The following is a 19,645-nucleotide window of genomic DNA, read 5'->3' as shown; positions in this document are numbered from 1 at the left end:
AGAATGTTTCTCTTCGGTGACAGTGAATATCTGAATGCCAGATTTTCATTCTTTTTTCTTTTTCTTAAAATTTTTTAATGTTTATTTCTGAGAGAGGGAGAGTGTGCATGAGCAAGTGGGGGAGGGGCAGAAAGAGGGAGACAGAACCCGAAACAGGCTCCAGGCTCCGAGCCATCAGCACAGAGCCCGATGAGGGGCTCAAACTTGTGAACTGCGAGACCATGACCTGAGCCGAAATCGGACTCCCAACCCACTGAGCCACCCAGGAGCCCCAGACTGTAATTCTTAAAAGAAGTTTTCTCCATTTGGAGAGAAGGCTTGAAGAATTGATCAACATGTACTGCTGTTTTAGAGAAGAAAATAAGGAGCGTTCTTGTCCTTTGCAGTAGTCAGGTGTCACTTCTTACTGTGGTCCTTCAGTTGAAGGGAAGAATCGTGCTTCTCGTAGAACAGTTTCCTTTTCTGAGGATATACGTACACATGAAGCAAAACAAGGGGAGTGTGGAAGGTGGTTTTACTGCTGATGGAACTTTCCTATAGAAACCATCCTGACTTTGTTATGACCAACATGGGGCGAGTATATGACTGCGTTGTCTGCGCTGTGCCCTTGGCAGGTTAGAGGTCACGTTCTGTAGGATTAGGACTAGGATAATAACAGACATGTTTGCTTTTTCAGTTTTGTCCAATGTCTTCTGAAAAGGCGTGGAAAAGAACAGACTCATGAGGGTTTCTTCCGGTTTGACCAGTGAGATCGATACACTTGACTTCTGCTGAGCATGCATTTTTACATTGAGTTCTGATAGCAGGTAGTTAGTTGTCAGTGCCCGCAGTTTGGAAGCCTGTCTTCCGCTGCCCTTCCACTGCCACATGGCAGCCATTCGTGTTCCCCCCGTCACCGCCACTCTCTCTCTGCCCGTCGTGCTGTCTCCTACCAGGTGAGAAGGCGTAGTGTACGTCTGGTGTAAATTGGCTGCTGCTGTCACTTGAGTTGACCACTAAGGCAGAGGGCTTGAGGGGTCTTCAGAGGTTGCCTGGAGCATTGGACCCGTTGCCCCTCGCTCCCCCACTCCCCACTATCTCTGCTGTTAAAGCTGTGTAACAAAGCCTGGAAGTAGGTGTGAAGTCATAATCTCATGAAAAACCCTGGTCTTCTGACGTATCCCTTTCTAAATAGTCTTTTCCTCCCCCCTGGAACCTAGGAATCTCTTCTGATTACTAAAATCTGGTTACTCTTTCGGCTGCCGGAACTATTAATACATTAGTGTTTTTGCACATGCTGTGTACTGGCACTTAAGTTACTTCACTGTTTTTCCTTTATTGCCAGGTGCGTGGAGGACCGCGGCAGAGGAGTGGGGGACTGAAGACTGGAATGAAGACGTAGGTATTCCCGGGTCACTCCTCACTAGTGCTTTCTATCCCTTAGTGGTGTTTAGGGATAGAAAATGGGTATATTTCTACCCCTTAAAAATTCACCCTTAAGATTCTGACCCAAAACTTTTACATCCAAAATAGTGTTCTGAGCCAGAACATTTCACATATGTTATATGAAGGAGACTGGGCATGAACAGCACTCTATGGAACCAGACTATGGAAAGGGCAAGTGCACCTGTGTAAGTCCAATATCTGATTGTCGGATTTATCCCAGCAAGAGATGGTGGTTGGGTAGAGCACCAGAAATGGAGTTAGGCAGGTAGTGCCTTGAGTAACAGCTGCTGGTGGCCCATGACTTCTCTTGAGCCAGTTCGGCTATTTAGTTCCTATTCGGGCACTGGTGTTTGGTCCTGTGATTGGCTTAGAGGTGGGTGCGAAGTGAGAGAGTACCGTGTCCTCGAATTCACAATCCGGTTGGTTCTGAAGCCCAGCTTCATAGTTGAGATGAAAGTATAGATCTTCCAGCGTGACTCAACGTGGACAGCTCAGTCATGGGTGTCACAGAGGTGGCACATAAGCCAGCACTCTGAGCTCACTGGAGTAGCACTTGAGTAAAAGAATTCTGCTCGTTCTTGGTCACAGTCAGGATTTTGTTGTGAATTGTAGTTTTCAGTGATCATGGATTAAATCCTGTTTTAACATTTTTTTCAGTCTGCTTTCTATACTTATATATATTTAGGCAAGGCAGCTTTTATGGTGACATGGTGACCAAACTTTGGGTTTGCCAGACCTGAGTGTTTAAAATTTCAGATGCATCAGCATTAGAGGATGATTTCTTTTCTGTTGTAATTGAGCTAGACTGCCTCGTGAATACTTTCTAGGATTTGGTTTGGTCTGTTTAAGCAACTTTCAGAGAATGATATATTTGGGGAAGTGGATTCCCTGTTTTTGGAGAAGAGATTTTAGTCAAAAAGTGAAAACAAAACCAAAGCAAGTTTTGAATGGTGGAATGAGCTATTCCCTACAATTGTTTACCTAATTTTAGGGTCTTAGAATGCAAAGGGTAGGTGTAATAAAGTCACTATTAAGGCAAAAATTGCATATAGTTGAAATCATCCCTACCGAGACCCTAATTCACCAGCACTTGGGTCCTTACTGCTCAAAAGCCAGGAATGAATTTCTTTCATTTTGTCTTTGTCTTGGCTGTAACCTTTCTTTCTTTGAGAGGAGCAGTGGAAGATAAAGTTTGGTTTGGGTAAGGGTGTGAGTTGGGAACTCTAATGGGAAAGTATAAAAGGGTTTTCTCTCTTTTTTGTAGCATGTGTATTCAGCTTTCTGTAAGTTCCGTGTGCATATCATGTGACTCCCATTGTATTTCATAGGGTTTCTTGATTTTACACTTTTGATAAAGTCATATCTAGAAGGGTAATGGAGGTGAGTCCATGTAGGTTCCTCCGGCTGGGTGGTTTTCTCTTCTGAGCGTTTTCCCTTTTCCTTGGTGTTAAGTTCCCCTTACCTGAGCCAGGTTTCTGACTGTAGTCCACTTAACACCAGAAGTGACTAATCCTTCTGTTTTCCAGCTTTCTGAGACCAAGATCTTCACTGCCTCTAACGTGTCTTCAGTGCCTCTGCCTGCGGAGAATGTGACAATCACTGCTGGTCAGAGGCAAGTGTGTGGTAAAGTTCAGTGTCCTTTCCCAAATGGGCCTGGTGAGAAGGGGCTGTAAGGAAGAGCAGCAGTGGGCCTTCTCGAGCTCCCATGGTGCTGGCAGTAACGGGAAGCAAGCATGTGAGGCTGATCGGGTTATAAGAGTTGGTCTACTGAATGGGAGTCCATTTTTTACGATTTTAAAGATGATTCTTTCCAAAATAGCCCCTTTAATTACATAGGTCAACCTGAATTAAAACTTAGCACGATTGAGCTTGTCTGGTAGTAAGGTAAAGTTAAACATGGAAATGTTTTCATTTATTTCAGTTTGCAGAACTGTTCAGTAGCTGCTTCTCTTGCTTTATAATAATGATCTTTGTCTGCCAAGCCTACTGAGTAAAATGGTCATTTTCCCCCTAGGATCTGGCTAATGAATTTTTTAGAACTTGAACCTTAGTTATTGGGGTTAGTAGAGGGAGGTGCACTTACTAGGAATATTTTTATTCCCAGAAAGCCTCTTGGATTATTTCTAGACCTGGGTATGATAGCTGATAACTCAGAAGCCCGAAGCATGCTAGGAATAGGACATTAGGGGCATCAGAGGCGATGTGTGTTGTTTTTCTGACACCAGTATCTCATTTTACTGACATCAGTCCTTCAATTCTCTGAACGCCAACAAGGTATTTAGTAATTCAGTTCAGTTCTGCCACTTGCCAGAGTTAGCACAGACCCTGATTGATGCCTCCATCCCAGAAGACTGCCCTTGCTTCCGAGGTGTGAGGTCCACTGCAGATGAGTGCCCAGGCTGCCCACACCCTTCTGCCTGGCTGACTGCAGATTTGGGGATTCTCACAGCCTACCCCACCCCTCACCCCCTGCTTAGGTTCAGAAATCTGCTAGAATGACTCGGAACCCAGGGAAGAGTTACTTGCCATAACTGGTTTGTTATAACCAGTACTCAGGTACAGTGGCCAGTTGGAAGAGATGCGCACACAGGGCAGGGGGTGGGGTGCCTTCCCAGTACATTCATCAACATTCAGTGCATCCACTAACCCAGAAGCTCACTGAATCTCCCTGTTCTAGAGTTTTAATCAAAGTTTCATTACTTAGATAGGCCTGATTGACTAAGCCATTGGCTGTCGAAGGCAGTCTCCAAGCTTGTTCTGATTCTAGAAGTGGGTAAAGAGAGAGTGCTGGGGCTGAAAGTTCTAACCCTCTAATCCCATTGCTGGTATTCCTGGTGGCAGCCCACTTCCTGCAGCTCTGGGGGGGTGGGGCTCCCACCCTGAGTAACCTCGTTAGCATGGACTTTGGTTGAAAGGGCTCATTACGAATAACAAGAGACACTTAGGAAATTTTAAGGGTTTTAGGAGCTCTGTGCTGAGAACTAGAGGCAAAGCGGAACTATACCTGTGCTCCTTAGACCACAGGTGACTTGGGAAGTTCTACGGAAGTTGGGGGGTCAATTCCAAAGATACTTGAAGGTGCCGGTGCTCTGGCAAGTTTTTGTGTATTAGGTATTGGTAATGGCACGTATTCATTATTAAAATATTCGTTAAAAATTTTGTAAATTTTGGCCCCAATGTGAAGCTGTTGCATTAAAACTAACATTTGCTATTCCATTAAATTAATTTAACTAAATTGAAATATTTAACATTATGGTTAACAGTGCCATTAGAACACAGCTAGATCCTGTAGTGGTTCTCACACATCATTTATTTTGGTCAATTAAGCATTTCTGGTCTTTGTGTTTTTGATGAGTGACTTTATTTTGATCTGACCATACTCTGGGAGTTGGGAATGCTAGAATGTTCTGTCATTATTCATGAGTATATTCTGTCTCTCCACTAGAATCGACCTTGCTGTTCTGTTGGGGAAGACACCATCTTCAATGGAGAATGATTCCTCTAATCTGGATCCATCTCAGGCTCCTTCTCTTGCGCAGCCTCTGGTGTTCAGTAATTCAAAGCAGAGCGCCATAACACAGCCCGCTTCAGGAAACTCATTCTCTCATCACAGTATGGTAAGTAAGAGACCCAGTGCCCTATAACTCCAGCACGTACATGGAGTACTGCCTTCCGGTGACAGGTTTGGGGTGGGGTAAAACATCCCCTTTAAGTAGCCCCCACTAAGTAGCCTTGGTGGTAGGGACACACAGTTGGGTAGTAGGGTGCTGTGCAGTAGGAGGACTTAGTTTTGGACAGACTGAATCTTCCTCTAAAAGTGAGTCCATATCACTTACCAGACACTCACTGTGCCAAGTGTTAATTTGCTGTTGAAGAGGAAAAAAAATGACATCAAATTTTAATCCTTTTTCAATTCTAGTTAAACTTTGATGGGAAGTTGTAGCACTTGCCTATTTCTCGATAGCAGAATTGCCATATAAATCTGTTTAAACCAGATGTTTCTGGACTCAGCTTCCAAAAACTTGGGGTTTTACTGAATGTTTCTGCTTACTAGCTGCCCCTCCCCTTCTCTGTAGGTGGGGATAAGAGCGCTTGCTCTGCCTGTCATACAGGGCTGTAGGAACATGAAATAAGATTGTGGATAAGGCCACACAAATGGCGGAGCAGCAGTGGTATTAGTTATTAACACCTAGAGTACTTCAGGCATGTGAATTGTTGACTCAGTTAAGAAATTCAAGGTCGTTAGTTAACGACCAAAGCAAAGGAATCATTTAAGGGTAAACAGTGATGCAAGGACCAGTGTTTTTTTTTTAACAAATCATAAGAAAAACTTTTTTTTTCTTTTTGCATATAATTTTATTTTTCCAGTAGTAGGATTGTAACGATTACTTCATTTTTATTATTTTTTAATGTCTGTTTATTTTGAGAGAAAGTGCACACGAGTGTGCAGGGAGGAGCAGAGAGAGAGGGAGACTCCAAGCAGGCTCCACACTGTCATCGCAGAGCTCAGTGTTGGGCTCGATCCCATGACTTTGAGATCACAACCTGAGCTACTGTCAAGAGTCAGATGCTTGGGCGCCTAGGTGGCTCGCTCAGTTGAGCGTCCAACTCTTGGTTTTGGCTCAGGTCCTGATTGCAGTGTCGTGGGATCAAGCCTCATGTCAGGCTCTGTGCTGAGCATGGAGCCTGCTTAAGACTCTTTCTCCCTCTGCCCCTCTCCCCTGCTTGTGTTTTTTCTCTCTTAAAAAAAAAAAAAAAAGATGGGACGCCTGGGTGGCGCAGTCGGTTAAGCGTCCAACTTTAGCCAGGTCACGATCTCGCGGTCCGTGAGTTCGAGCCCCGCGTCAGGCTCTGGGCTGATGGCTCAGAGCCTGGAGCCTGTTTCCGATTCTGTGTGTCCCTCTCTCTCTGTCCCTCCCCCGTTCATGCCCTGTCTCTCTCTGTCCCAAAAATAAATAAACGTTGAAAAAAATATATTAAAAAAAAAAAAGAAAGAAAGAAACATTAGAGAACCAATTTTCCCTAAAATTTAATAGATGTAAAACAAAATTTTAATGTAAATAACATAGGAGCTCGCTATACACGGACATTACATAATATGCTGTATCTTTAAAGCTTTGCACTTGTAGAATATCTGATAATCGTTACCATCTGGGATCATCTCCCTGCCATAGTCCTATACTTTTAACTCAACTTTGGGTGTTTGTGTTTTTGTTCATATAATTTTGTGACATAGACTGAAGTGGGAAAAATGTCTTCCCTTGAGTTGGACTGATTGGTTTCATTTAAGAGAGCGCTGCTCATTGATGGTGATGAGGAAGGATATGGTTGAATAAGAACCTAAGGGAAACTAGATCGAATCTCCCTGAAGATGTTTTGGAGTAGTCAAGGCCATGTGGTTCATCTGCTGGACTAGGCTGGTGGTCTTACCTAGCAGTAGGGAGTGGGGGAAATCCCCCAAAAGCATAAGAGTAAATTTTGTTTTCTTACTCGTGATTGTCCTATAGAACTTGGATACACACAGAGAAAATGAATCATACGGACTCGTTATTTGATTGTGTGGCGCAGAGATGTTGACAGGCCCTTAGCTTTCTTTTCTTTGTCTTGAAGTGAGGCTCCAGTTAGCTCTCCTTGTTACTTTTGAGCTGTGTAGTGGAAGGGGCAAAATGAGCCTTAATGGCTGAACTGAAATTTCGTATTAGCCTTCGTATTAATTTAGTAATCAAGTACTGCTTGGAGCGCCCGGGCAGTTAAGTGTCCGACTTCAGCTTAGGTCATGACCTCACAGTTCGTGGCTTTGAGCCCCCCACGTTGGGCTCTGTGCTGACAGCTCGGACCCTGGAGCCTGGTTTGGATTCTATGTCTCCCTCTCTCTCTGCCCCTACCCCATTCACACTCTGTCTCTCTCTCAAAAATGAACAAACATTAAAAAACAGTTTAAAAAAATAATCAAATACTGGTTGATGTAAGCCTTTTTATTTATTTACTTATTTTTGAGAGTGTGCGTGTGCAAGTGAGTGAGGGGCAGAGGGAGAAAGAGAGAAGCAGGGCTCACCCGAAGTGGGGCTCTTGCTCACCCGACATAGGGCTCGAACTCATGAACCGTGAGATCATGACCTGAGCTGAGGTCAGATGCTTAACAACTGAGCCACCTAGACGCCTGATGTAAACCTTTAAAAGGAAAAAAATTCCGGGGTGCCTGGGTAGCTCAATTGGTTGTGTCCGACTTTTGATTTGGGCTCAGGTCATGTTGTGAGATCGAGCCTTACATTGGGCTCCATGCTGAGTGTGGAGCCTGCTTGGGATTCTCTCTCCCTCTCCCTTTCCCCTGCTGCTCTCTCAAAATAAATAAATAAATAAGCGTTTGAAAAGAAAACTTACAAAAAAATAAAAATTTTTTAAAGGAGAAAAATTCCACCAGTCATTAGATCTTTATACCTGAGGAGGGAGGAAGTAATGGTGTAAATTTTAATGATGCTTATTATGTACCATACACATATTAAAGGCTTTAATACATTATTTCATCCCCCTACAGCTTTATGCAATACTATTTTCATTTGCTTTCAGGTGAGGAAAATGAAGTACAGAGAAATCACAAATAGGTTTTTCCACAATTACATAGCCAGGATTTGGACCTAGGCAGTCTGACTCCAGAGACTGTGCTCTAATGGACTAGACTGTATACTCAGTCTGGTGATATTCTTTACTTGTCGGGTCTCTCCTGGCTCCCCCTGTGTCTGAGTGACTTTCCAAGTGTTTCCAAGTGGTGAACACATCTGCTTGCCGTAGGTCTCTCTCATCCCTCTCTGTGTCGGTCTGCAGGTGAGCATGTTGGGGAAAGGGTTTGGCGATGTCGGCGAAGCCAAAGGTGGCAGCACCACGGGCTCTCAGTTCTTGGAGCAGTTCAAGACTGCTCAGGCCCTGGCCCAGCTGGCGGCACAGCATTCTCAGCCTGGAACCACCGCCACCTCCTCTTGGGACATGGGCTCTGCCTCACAGTCCCCATCGCTGGTGCAGTACGGTGAGAAGGGTGGAAAGTGACGTGTTGGAACATTACCACCAGGAGCTTGCAGGAGTCGGGGGTGGAGAATGTTTCTTGAAGTCAGGAGAAGGACAGCCACCTGGCTAGTTTCCCATGACTGATACCCTCTAGTCACACAGGCTGAGTTCAGAAAGCTAGGAAGTAGTAAAAAGTTTGAGGCTCGGTGTCTCTTTAACCGAGTTTAGACATCTACATCGTAGTTGCAGTCTTCTGTTGACCACGGAGTGTTTGGACTCTCCCTAGATTGGTCTTCAGTGTTTGAAAAAACGTTGCCTTAGGAGGTTTGTGGGCTTGGCATTATGTAGGACCTTTCGCTCTAAACATGGACAGTTTGTACGTTCCTGTCTTACACAAGCAGGCTAATAGTGCTGATTTGATTAGGCTGTACTTAGAACAGATACGATGTGTGATTCTCACTTTTAGAAATGAGAGTGAGTCCTAGATGAGGACTTGTTTATGTGACGTACTGATTCTTGAGGGCCTTGTTTATGGCTCGAGAGAGGATAATAGCGTTTCACTGACGTTCATCAGCATCCCTGACCCCATACATACCGGGACTCTCCGTGCAGATTTGAAGAACCCAGACGATTCCACAGTACACAGCCCCTTCAGCAAACGCCAGGCTTTCACCCCATCTTCAGCCATGATGGAGGTGTTCCTTCAGGAGAAGCCGCCCACGGTGGCCACCTCCACCGCTGCACCTCCACCGCCCTCTTCTCCTCTGCCGAGCAAATCCACCTCGGCCCCACAGATGTCTCCCGGGTCTTCAGATAACCAGTCCTCCAGCCCTCAGCCGGCTCAGCAGAAATTGAAACAGCAGAAGAAAAAGGCCTCCTTGACTTCTAAGGTACTTGAACTTTGTGATGGGTGTCATTTTAGGGCAAAGGGGATGCGGGATTTGGGAATCAAGATCGTGAGGGGATAGTTTGCAAATTTGAAACAGGTTTTTTTTTTTATCAGTCTTATAGTAAGATTGTAATAAAACCATTACCTTCTCGTTACAGATTCCTGCTCTGGCTGTGGAGATGCCTGGCTCAGCAGATATCTCAGGGCTAAACCTGCAGTTTGGGGCATTGCAGTTTGGGTCAGAGCCTGTCCTTTCTGATTACGAGTCCACCCCCACCACGAGCGCCTCTTCAAGCCAGGCTCCAAGTAGCCTCTATACCAGCACAGCCAGGTAGAGGGGAACCCTCAATCAAGACTTTTTTTGTCAGGCTTTTACCACTTTTCTGTCTCTTGCCGATTCCTAGAACTCCAAAGAGGCCCAAGCCTCTGATTGAAGGAAAAGTAGCCGATTGTAGCATTTTGTTAAGCATTTCAAAATACTGTTACTAAGATTATCTGTAACACTAAACAGATGGAAATATACCTCTTGCATACTTCTGGAGTGTCCACGCCTAGTTCTTGTTTTTTGTTTTTTTGGTTTTTTAACAGAAGCATCCACCACTTTGTTTTTGTTTTTAAGTTTTTATTTGAGAGAGAGAGCACATGTCTGTGTGCTGTTCCTTGGGGGGGGGGGGGGGCTGGGGGGGCAGGGCAGGGAAAGAGAAAAATTCGAAGCAGGCTCCACGCTGGAACTCTTGAACCATGAGATCATGACCTGAGCCAAAATCAAGAGTCGGACGCACAACTGGCTGAGCCTCCCAGGCGTCCCCACGCCCAGTTCTTAAGAGGTGCGTATAGCACCTCTAACAGGAGGACCTTGGCATCTGGCTAAAAATGCTTTTGACATCTTTGGTCCTTTGGTGTGGGCCTTATGCATATGAAGGGTAGGACTCTGGCCTCCTAAGAAAGAGGTAGCAGCATCAATAGATGACACAAGTAAAAAAGAGCCTTTCCTACCTTCTCTGGTAAGTGTCACGAAGGGCCAACATAAGCAATAGAAAACCCTGGAGGATGGGGCACCTGGGCAGCTCGGTCAATTGAGCATCCGACTCTTGATTTGGGCTCAGGTCATGTTCTCACGATTGGTGAAGTCAAGCCCCTCGTCAGCTGACGGCGCGCAGCCTGCTTGGGATTCTCTCTCTCCCTCTCTTTCTGCCCACCGCCCCTGCCTTGTGTGCACGTGTGCTCTCTCTCTTTTAAAATAAATAAATATTTAAAGAAAAAGTTCTGGCAGAGTTTAAGGGACTAGGCTACTTTCTTCAGTCCCTTGAATTTAAAAATATAAGCATCAGGCCCTTGCCTAATCTATTGGATTATAATTGCCGTTAAGTCATGTGAATATTTTCACAGTTTTTCTCAGAGTTTCTACCCAGTACCTTATATTTAATAGGGTTTCTGACAGAGCCAGGAACCCAGAATTCCTTAAAATGAATGTGAGAAACAGATGACTTTCCCTGTGCTTAGGGTTCATGTTAGGATATATCAGAAGGATCAAAAAAGTCTATCCTTTCTGCTTTTGCCTCTTTCTCTTAAAACAGAATGTGGGCAAGCAGTTTGAGTTCAGACCCCTGACTCTGTAGGATGTGGAAATTCCTATTGCTGTCAAGAGAAAATTGTCTTTTATTTGCTGCTGGGAATTTTCCTTTTGATTATAATCAACTTACTCTAGTAGGTCTCCAGCATGTCCTTAGTATCCATGGATCTGTTCTGTTTTGGTTTTCTGAGATTTTCCTTCTGCGCTCCCCACAGTGAATCTTCATCTACAATTTCATCTAACCAGAGTCAGGAGTCCGGTTATCAGAGCGGTCCAATTCAGTCGACAACCTATACCTCCCCAAATAATGCTCAGGGCCCTCTGTATGAACAGAGGTCCACACAGACTCGACGGTACCCCAGCTCCATCTCCTCATCACCCCAAAAGGACCTGACTCAGGCAAAGGTAGTGTGGCTTTGAGAGTCCCTGGGTGCTGTTTAAGACAATATTGGGCAAAGTGTCTCCAGTGTTAGTGTTTCCCTTCTTTACAAATGGTGCTGGGATGCCACAGAAGTACTGACCGAGAAGCTGAAAAAAACACATTTCTGTGGTTGGAGAAATAAAAAAGTTCTTTGCAGCAAGCCTGGAGATTCATAGTCAGAAAACTAAAGCCAGCACTAGAGATTCATTCTTTGTCGTAGGATCAATGTCAAGTACTTGTTTTCTCTCTCGCGAAGATCTGAGTGCTGGACTTCTGGGTCTGTATCAATAGACACCTTGCCGTGTCTCGGCCCGGGGAGGGGACAGCATATGCCAGAGGTGCTGTGGAGCGGACTGACAGTCCCGTGCAGCCAGAACAGTGGGTGCTTTGGCTGAACGGTCCTCCTTCCCCAACCTCCCCCAGGGACCCCCAGGCCTTTCCTGTGTCTCTTCTGGGTTTGGGATCTCTTGAGCGGTTTGGGGGCGCTGCCTTCTGTTGCTTTGGGTCACACGGGGTTGGTCTATCTTGTTGCCATTTTAAATTCGTTTTGTTTAGATCGTCTGCATTATGTTAATCCTTTGGTTAGCTTACAGAATGTCTCTGAAAGATTTGTTGGTTGAAGTTAAGCTGAGTCTGTGCTAACTCGACTTTTCACTTGAGTTTGTTTTTTACTCTTCTGTTTTTTGTTCCAGAATGGCTTCAGCTCTGTGCAGGCCACACAGTTACAGACCACGCAATCTGTTGAAGGTGAGGCTTTTTCCTCTATGTTGTAGTGGTTTTCCTCTCCTTTTCGTATGTTTGCGTTTCTTCGATCATAGTGGGAAGCGCCCTGGCTTCTCTGGTCACAGTCTTCGTGTGGTCCTGCCCTGCTGTTTTCTCTCAGACCTGTCTCAGGGCTCTCTGACTTAGAAGAGTGATGGTACCCTCGGTTCCCTTCACTGGATAAGTGAGATCAGTGCTCTGAAATGTTGGAAATAAGAGAGTCTAGGGGCACCTGGGTGGTTCAGTCGGTCAAGTGTCCCGACTTCGGCTCAGGTCATGATCTCACGATTCATTGGTTCAAGCCTCGTGTCGGGCTCTGTGCTAACAGCTCGGAGCCTGGAGCCTGCTTCAGATTCTGTGTCTCCCTCTCTCTGTGCCCCTCCCACACTCACGCTTTGTCTTTGTCCATCTCTCTCTCTCTCATAAATAAATAAATGTCCAAAAAATTTAAAATAATGAGAGTCTATGTAATCACAGTAGTCCCTTATTAAATAACTTCCTCTTTTGTCTTGGGGACGGCCGAGACTGGAGTCGTCTATTCAGTTGTCAGAGACACTCCCTTTCTGCTGATGGGATAGATAATTATTCTTTATTTCCAGGTGCTACAGGCTCTGCAGTGAAGTCTGACTCACCTTCCACTTCCGGCATCTCCCCTCTCAGCGAGACGGTGTCCGCAGCCTCCTTGCTGACAGCGGCCAGTCAACACTCATCCCCCCTGGGTGGCTTGAGCCACGGTGAGGAGAGTGCAAATGCTCCCACCACACAACACAGCAGGTGATTCGGGTCACAGGTGGATGTTGGGGTTGGGAGGAGAGGTAGAGTTCTCTGCTTCCGCCCTGTCCCTGCTGCCTGCCAGGGGCCGTGTTAGCGGGCACGACCTGCAAGTTGTGGGGTAGGAGAGAGAGGCCTGTTCTCTCTTCTCAGCAGCCCCGCTCGCTGTGTCTGCTCCCCACCCTGGCCGGCCACGGTGCTCCCCCCGGTCTCCGGTCTTCCTGGTCCCATATACCGCCGCACGTCCTCGTCAGTGTTCTTGATGGAAGCTCCAGGTCAGTCACCACAGCACCGTGACTGATGGCTGCCTCTTCTTTGCAGCACGTTATCGACGCAGCAGAACACCCTCTCGTCATCCACGTCTTCTGGGCGCACTTCTACATCCACTCTTTTGGTAAGTGTGATGCGGCTGAAGAGGAAGGGCGGTGTTCTTACACTTAGAGGAGTCTAGCGGCGAGACTCCCGAGAAGAGATTCTTGGAAATCCCTTCGTGCGGTGGCGGAGTGATCGTTGATCTGAAGTTGCAGGAATGGACTAAAAGGATGTTGGAAGGCAGGAGAGGCAGAAGAACCTAGAGATACTGCTGAGCTGTGGGCCAATTCTCAAAGCCCTGGATGTGACTCCTGAAGCTTTGCCTTTTTTTATTCCTTCTTAACACTGAGGTGTGCAGGGCTTCATAGCTCTGATAGAGCCTGTGAGGGCCTCTGTACAGCCGTTCTCACTCCGTGGTGGGGGGTATGTTGGACAGGGCTGCTGAAGATGATCAGGGTCCGGGTATCCTCTGAAAGTTAAGGCCAGAGGAAAGCTTTTGATCTGAGAATTAAGTTCACTATGGTGATTTAGGACAAGCATTTGTGGGGTTAAGCTGAGACGGTGAGGAAGACCCATTTGGGGCAAAGGTGTCTAGTTTGCCAGAAACCCGGGGGAAGAGGAGTGCTCAGGCTTCCCTAGAAGACTCTTTTTCCTCAGGTGTACTGTTTCTGGTTTAAGTTCATTAGAACTTGCTGAACTACTGAAGGAGAACGTGGGAGAGAAGGCTAGGCTGTATTTCCCTGACCCGAACTGTTCGCTGGCCAGCCAGCATTGGTTCCTGGCGTGTTTGTCCGCATGTGCTCTGACGGGAGGGCGTGCAGCCGGTGTTGTTAACTAGATCCCTGCCTGACGCCGCGTCTGGGGGAACAGGCAGCCGGAGCAAACTTCGTGATTTCTTCTAACTCCTTTGGTGGAAGACACCCAGGTCTCTGCCTCGGCCGTTTTAATTGGGAGGCTGATGTGCTCTCGCCTGCAGAAGGGGCTGTGCCTCTCTCCTGACCTGTCTCGCTGATCGCTATTTCCTCTTCTCATCCACTGCTCCCCCTTTTTGAAGCACACAAGCGTGGACAGTGAGGCGAACCTCCATTCTTCCTCCAGCACTTTCTCCACCACGTCCAGCACGGTCTCTGCGCCTCCCCCAGTGGTCAGTGTCTCCTCCAGTCTCCACAGCGGCAGCAGCTTAGGCCTCAGCCTCAGCAGCAACTCCACCGTCACAGCCTCGACTCGGAGCTCGGTCGCTACGACTTCAGGTAGAAGGTGGACGGCATTCCTCTGGGATGGAGGAGAGGAGTGATCGTGTGACTGGGTAAAAATGGGATCTCTCTTTTAGGAAAAGCTCCTCCCAACCTCCCTCCTGGGGTCCCGCCATTGTTGCCTAATCCATACATCATGGCTCCAGGGCTGTTACACGCCTACCCGGTAAGTGATGCTGAAGCAGCTTCTGCAAAAGATGAAGACGGTGTGGCTACTCTTTACAGCTCCGGCTTCGGGTGGAAGACTAATTAAAATAGAGAATAAATGAGTGGTTGTCGCATGTAAGCAAACCAGTTTTTGATCTTCGTAGTTTGGGGCAAAAATCGTCATTTCTAGAGGGGAAGGACTAAACGGAGGCCACTCCTCCTATTGTATATTTTCTCTGTGTGAAACAAATTCTAGGCTTCGGAAGCTAAAGGCCAGAGTGCCCACCTGGAATCCCTTTCAGTTTCTCAGAGAATTATTTTCTTGGGTAGGATTGAGTCCCTGTCTGTGAGGTTCTCAGCTGGCTGTGACCTGGGAAGAACAGAGCTCCCTGACCTGATCTGGGACTGCTGGAGAGTAGGTGGTTTGACAGGTGGTAGCTTTGTGTGCCAGTGTATCTATCTTCTGTCAAATTCCTAGATTTGGTGCCAATTAAGGTAAAGTCTATTTATTTGAAATGTTTAAAAAGACACCCGTTCTGGCCTCTCAGAAAGTGTCTAAGCGAGCATCATACACAGGAAACGTTCAATAATGGTTTGCACATTTTTTAACAATCAGCATAACGTCTTAGTCCCCATACGTTAGAGAAAACAAGTAAGATGTGAATCCTTTCTGAAAGAGATGAGTCTTAAGCTGTGTATTTGACGGCCGTTCCTACCTGGCTCCTGTTGCCCCACCGCTGCCTCTGGGTTGGATCGGTGGTATGTGGCTCATGGCAAGTTTCGAGACCTTTCATAAATCACCCAGTCTGTACTTCACTTCTTTCTTCCTAAAGGGAACTGCCGGAAGTAACCTATGTTCTGTTCTTCCTAAGAATGAGGATGGATGTTCTGTTGACTGACTTTGTCCCTTGGCACCTTGGCTGGCTTCTGTGGTAGCCAATCCCTGTGAACACTGTTACATGCTTGTGTCTTCCAGCCGCAAGTATATGGTTACGATGACTTACAGATGCTTCAGACGAGATTCCCCTTGGTGAGTGTGTGCTTAGGGCAGGAGGAGAGAGCGACCTTACAGCTTTGAGGGGGTTGTTTCAGGTGCTCAGTTGATAAGTCCCCCCCATTAGCTCTTTCCCAACCTATACGTCCAGATGCAAACCCTGATTCAAGATCAGGGACTGGGGGAGTGGGTCAGCTCTCAGGTAGCTTTTTTTTTTTCATCAGTTGTGACCTCTTTAAAGTAAACAAATTTTAACCTTAAAAATAGCTCAGGATACCCTAGAGCTCTCTGGATGCTTTTTCTGACATGTCAGACACTTTGAATTACAGAAAGAGAATCTATTTTTTGGTAGCAGTGGACTGTTGGGGACGACACCTAATGGTTTGAGAGCATTATTGTTCCGATGGTCCCGACCTGTTTCCCGGTGGGCACACCCGTAGACCTCGCCTGACTCTGCCCGAGGCCGGGCGAGGGGGACAGTGTGTGCAAGAGTCACGGGGAGTTCTTACCAGCTCCAGCCAGCTCGCTCGCCGGCTGGATAAATGCAGCGCTCCCAACATTCCGCTTCTCACCTTGCGCTGAGCAGATGAGTGGCATCCAGTCTGTGCCCTTTGTCTCTTCTAGGATTACTACAGCATCCCATTTCCCACGCCCACCACACCGCTGACGGGGAGGGACGGTAGCCTGGCCAGCAACCCCTACTCTGGTACGGCTGGGGGGTGGGGGGTGCAGATGACAGGAGTGTGTGCTGGGACTGGTGGCAAAAACCTGGTTAATGGCGAGCAGGGACCCAGTTCTCACTTTAATGAAGACCTTTGGCGGAAGGTCTGGAACAGATGTGATGAATCCGGGTTGGTAGATTTGGGATGCTACTGAAGACGGACATTTCCTTCTCGTCCTACTTTGTTGTCTCCCGGTGGTTCCAGATGATCCCCTGACAGGCTTCTCTGCCATTCTGCAGTGTTTTCCGGGAAGTGCAGGGGTTGAAATGGCCTTCCTCCGCTTGTCTCTGCTCCTGTTCCCTGCTCACAGCGGCAATCTGGTTGCCTCACTAGGCTGTGATCCTTCTTTTTATGCCTGACCTCTTTGACGTATCATTTTCCTTGACCTGTCCTTGTCTGCTGAGTGCAGCATGGAGTGTTCCTTGTGGAGGGAAAGCAGGGGAAGGCAGGGAGGGTGGGGCTGAAATCATGCTTTACTCTGGGAGCCTGTCTCCCACATCGTTGCCCAGGCATTTGACATCAGGCTTGACTAGCACAGTGCGGAGTGTGTGCTCAGCAATGCCAAATGGAGCCAGAGAGAAAATGTAATTCAAAGAATTGACCTTTAACAGTCTTTAATCGGGGTCTTCTGGAGTCCTGTGAAACCAGGAGAAGTAATCGTGCGCTGGGGTCGGGGGTGAAATAGACAGCAGGTATATTTACTCTCTCCTGTCATAGGTGACCTCACGAAGTTCGGCCGCGGGGATGCCTCCTCCCCAGCCCCGGCCACAACCTTGGCCCAACCCCAACAGAACCAGACGCAGACTCACCACACGACGCAGCAGACATTCCTGAACCCGGCGCTGCCTCCTGGCTACAGTTACACCAGCCTGCCATACTACACAGGGGTTCCGGGCCTCCCCAGCACCTTCCAGTATGGGCCTGCTGTGTTCCCTGTGAGTACCTGGGTTTGGCTTCCTTTTGGTGAAGAAGCCCAGCCCCTGGACCCTATCCTAGCTGCCTTCATGGCTAAATGATTTTTTAATAATGGATGAGGAAAAACCATTCCCCCTCTGTCCTGGGAGAGGTGGGGGCTGGAATTGGAGGTACTGGGATAGAGATGACCTGTTCTTAGAGTTCTCTAAAGAGGGGAGATGATACAGTCCAGCTTTGGACCCTAGACTGTCATTCATTCCCTCCTGCCACTTGGCACTTGCCCTTCCTTCAAACTACCGTTTCTTGACTTCACTGGTAGATTTTCTAAAGCTCCGTAGGGAACCCATTTTACTAAGCAGACTGTGGTCAGCTTGCCTCAAGACCATAGCCATCTGAGTGCCTAGTTCCTGGGGCAGGTTGGTGACGGTTCTCTGTCACTATCTCACCTCCCTTCTGGCCCTGTTGCTCTCCAGGTGGCTCCTACCTCTTCCAAGCAGCATGGTGTGAATGTCAGTGTGAACGCATCAGCCACCCCTTTCCAACAGCCAAGTGGATATGGGTCTCACGGATACAACACTGGTAAGCGCCCCTTGACCCCAGCTGTCCGTGGTTTCTGCAGGATGTGACTAAAGGAGTTTTGGGGGAGGAGGATGTGCTTGAGAGAACAGGGTTGGTGAGGTGTGCGTGCTAGCATCTGTACGTAGGGTTGTCCACGTTTGACCGACATGGGTGTCCGAGCGGCACCAGCAGATGTGCTTGGTGTCAGGACATGTGTCCAGCCCTCACGATGGGGGTGCCCCGGGGCCTGCATTGGCTGTCAGAATACGTTGGCTGGCCTAAACTTCGGGTGGGACACAGGACAAGGGGCCCCAAGACGTTATTGTGCTGTCAGTGGGGACAGGCGTGAGGACGTCTGGCACCGGTAGTTCTCACGGAGAGTCACTGCCCGGCAGCGTTGGGTGGGTTCTTTGCCGGTGTGCCCCGGCGGGTCGGGCTTAACCCTTTCGGTAGCACTGCTTTTCTCACACAGCCCCTTTTCCTTCCCTCGCTGGGAGCCCCAGGGTATGGAGAGAAAGGTGTGGGGTGCGAGAGCTCAACAGAGGGAGAGGGTCCTTCGTTTGTACGGCTGGTCTCTTGGCAAAGTCTGCATATCTGATGGCAGGGCAGAGATGTAGGAACTGACCTGAAAGATAACTGGTCTGTCCCCTGCTCCTCTAGTGAGGCCTGTACCCCACTTGTGGAGGACAGTTCCATCGGCTTTTTTCAGTGACTTGTAGATGAATGTGGGGAGGAGGATTTTGCAGTTGAAAGAGTTGGGATTGAGGGCTCTTCAAAATTCTAAGCTCACGTGTGGTGTCATGGTGGTTTGGAGGGGGCTGCATCTGTGTTCTTCACCACCGTGTGGGCCCCAGGTGGGTCAATTGCCCGAGGGTTTCAATCATCGGGGAACTCTGAGCTGAGCACAGAGGGCAGTAGGTCTGGGAACTGATAACCAGATGGAGCTTTGAACTGTTGGAGCACTTGGAGTGAGTCCGGATTCAACCTGGAGAAATCCTGAGATGCCCCGCTCCTCGTGGCTGCCCCTCTCACCGGGTGAGGTGCACCCTAATCCTTGGTGGGGACGATTGTCAGCTTTCTGACTTGGCGCGGCCCCATTCTGAGAACGTTAGATTTAGGTTTTAGCTGGACCAGGTTCAAGAATTTTAAGAGGTAGGTGATTGATAATAAAAGAGAATGGCATTACCTGATTCTGGAAATCCAAGGCTCTTATCTACCTTAAGAGTTCAGAAATCCGCTGTAACAGTCTTTTGAGAAGCCCCAGTTCCCAACCCCACGGAGGGCTCTTGTCATCCCGTGCCTCATCAACCTCTAAATTCATTTATTTTTATGTATTTGATTCCTTTTAGGAAGAAAATATCCACCCCCTTACAAGCATTTCTGGACGGCAGAGAGCTAATTTGGCCCAAGGCTGGGGGCTGTGTTTTGTGTGTGTGTATAAATTTGCACTGAAGTCTTGTTTCAGAAACCAGACCACTGAGGAGAGCCTGCCGAGCTGAGGCCATGGCCTGCGTGGCTTGGGGAAATGAGTTGGTGGATACCTTCTGGGCTTTGAACTTGCCCTGCCCCCGTTTCCCTCTCCCCCACGTGTCTGACCCTGTCTTACCCATTCCGAGTCCAAGCGGTGCAGCGCCTCCGAAGCATCAATGCACACACCTGCCGTTGCTCTTGATTTCTGGAAGGATGTAGTTTCACCTTGTAACAAAATATTTGTAGTCTTCAATAAACTGTGGTATTTCTTTAGCTAACTCTGGCGTTCTTTCCGTGCATGTCTTTCTGGACACTAGGAGCCAATGTTGTGCTGTGGACGAAGGGTGGAGGGGGGCCTTCTCAATCAAACCCCAGTGTAGCCAAAGGATGGAGAACTGTTACCTTCTCGGCGTGGTGATTTTATCAAGTGGGAG

The 19,645-nt window shown here is 47.7% G+C and overlaps 1 protein-coding gene and 1 non-coding gene across 26 annotated transcripts in view; both read left to right on the top strand.

The window, feature by feature from the left end:
- The window catches only part of UBAP2L (ubiquitin associated protein 2 like), a 39,735-nt gene that overhangs the window by 14,408 nt on the left and 5,682 nt on the right, over positions 1-19,645 (top strand). For 23 of the 25 annotated variants that reach the window (XM_047840149.1, XM_047840144.1, XM_047840148.1 and 20 more), the window contains 16 exons: positions 1,325-1,377; positions 2,952-3,037; positions 4,871-5,042; positions 8,248-8,446; positions 9,037-9,314; positions 9,472-9,644; positions 11,102-11,291; positions 12,000-12,054; positions 12,669-12,843; positions 13,162-13,234; positions 14,207-14,402; positions 14,483-14,571; positions 15,529-15,582; positions 16,171-16,252; positions 16,986-17,203; positions 17,657-17,762. In XM_047840149.1, the coding sequence (XP_047696105.1) occupies positions 1,325-1,377; positions 2,952-3,037; positions 4,871-5,042; positions 8,248-8,446; positions 9,037-9,314; positions 9,472-9,644; positions 11,102-11,291; positions 12,000-12,054; positions 12,669-12,843; positions 13,162-13,234; positions 14,207-14,402; positions 14,483-14,571; positions 15,529-15,582; positions 16,171-16,252; positions 16,986-17,203; positions 17,657-17,762 (2,199 nt within the window). Of the gene's footprint in view, positions 1-1,324; positions 1,378-2,951; positions 3,038-4,870; positions 5,043-8,247; positions 8,447-9,036; positions 9,315-9,471; positions 9,645-11,101; positions 11,292-11,999; positions 12,055-12,668; positions 12,844-13,161; positions 13,235-14,206; positions 14,403-14,482; positions 14,572-15,528; positions 15,583-16,170; positions 16,253-16,985; positions 17,204-17,656; positions 17,763-19,090; positions 19,485-19,645 lie in introns of those variants that run through there. The other 2 variants (XM_047840152.1, XM_047840151.1) reach the window with 1 other exon arrangement.
- Positions 15,973-16,108, top strand: LOC125155890 (small nucleolar RNA SNORA58). The gene has a single exon (XR_007148406.1). It is a non-coding gene; the product is annotated as a small nucleolar RNA SNORA58 (small nucleolar RNA).

Source organism: Prionailurus viverrinus, chromosome F1 (assembly GCF_022837055.1).
Source record: "Prionailurus viverrinus isolate Anna chromosome F1, UM_Priviv_1.0, whole genome shotgun sequence".
In the NCBI taxonomy this organism is placed as follows: domain Eukaryota; kingdom Metazoa; phylum Chordata; class Mammalia; order Carnivora; family Felidae; genus Prionailurus; species Prionailurus viverrinus.
This window is presented reverse-complemented; position numbering and strand designations above follow the sequence as displayed.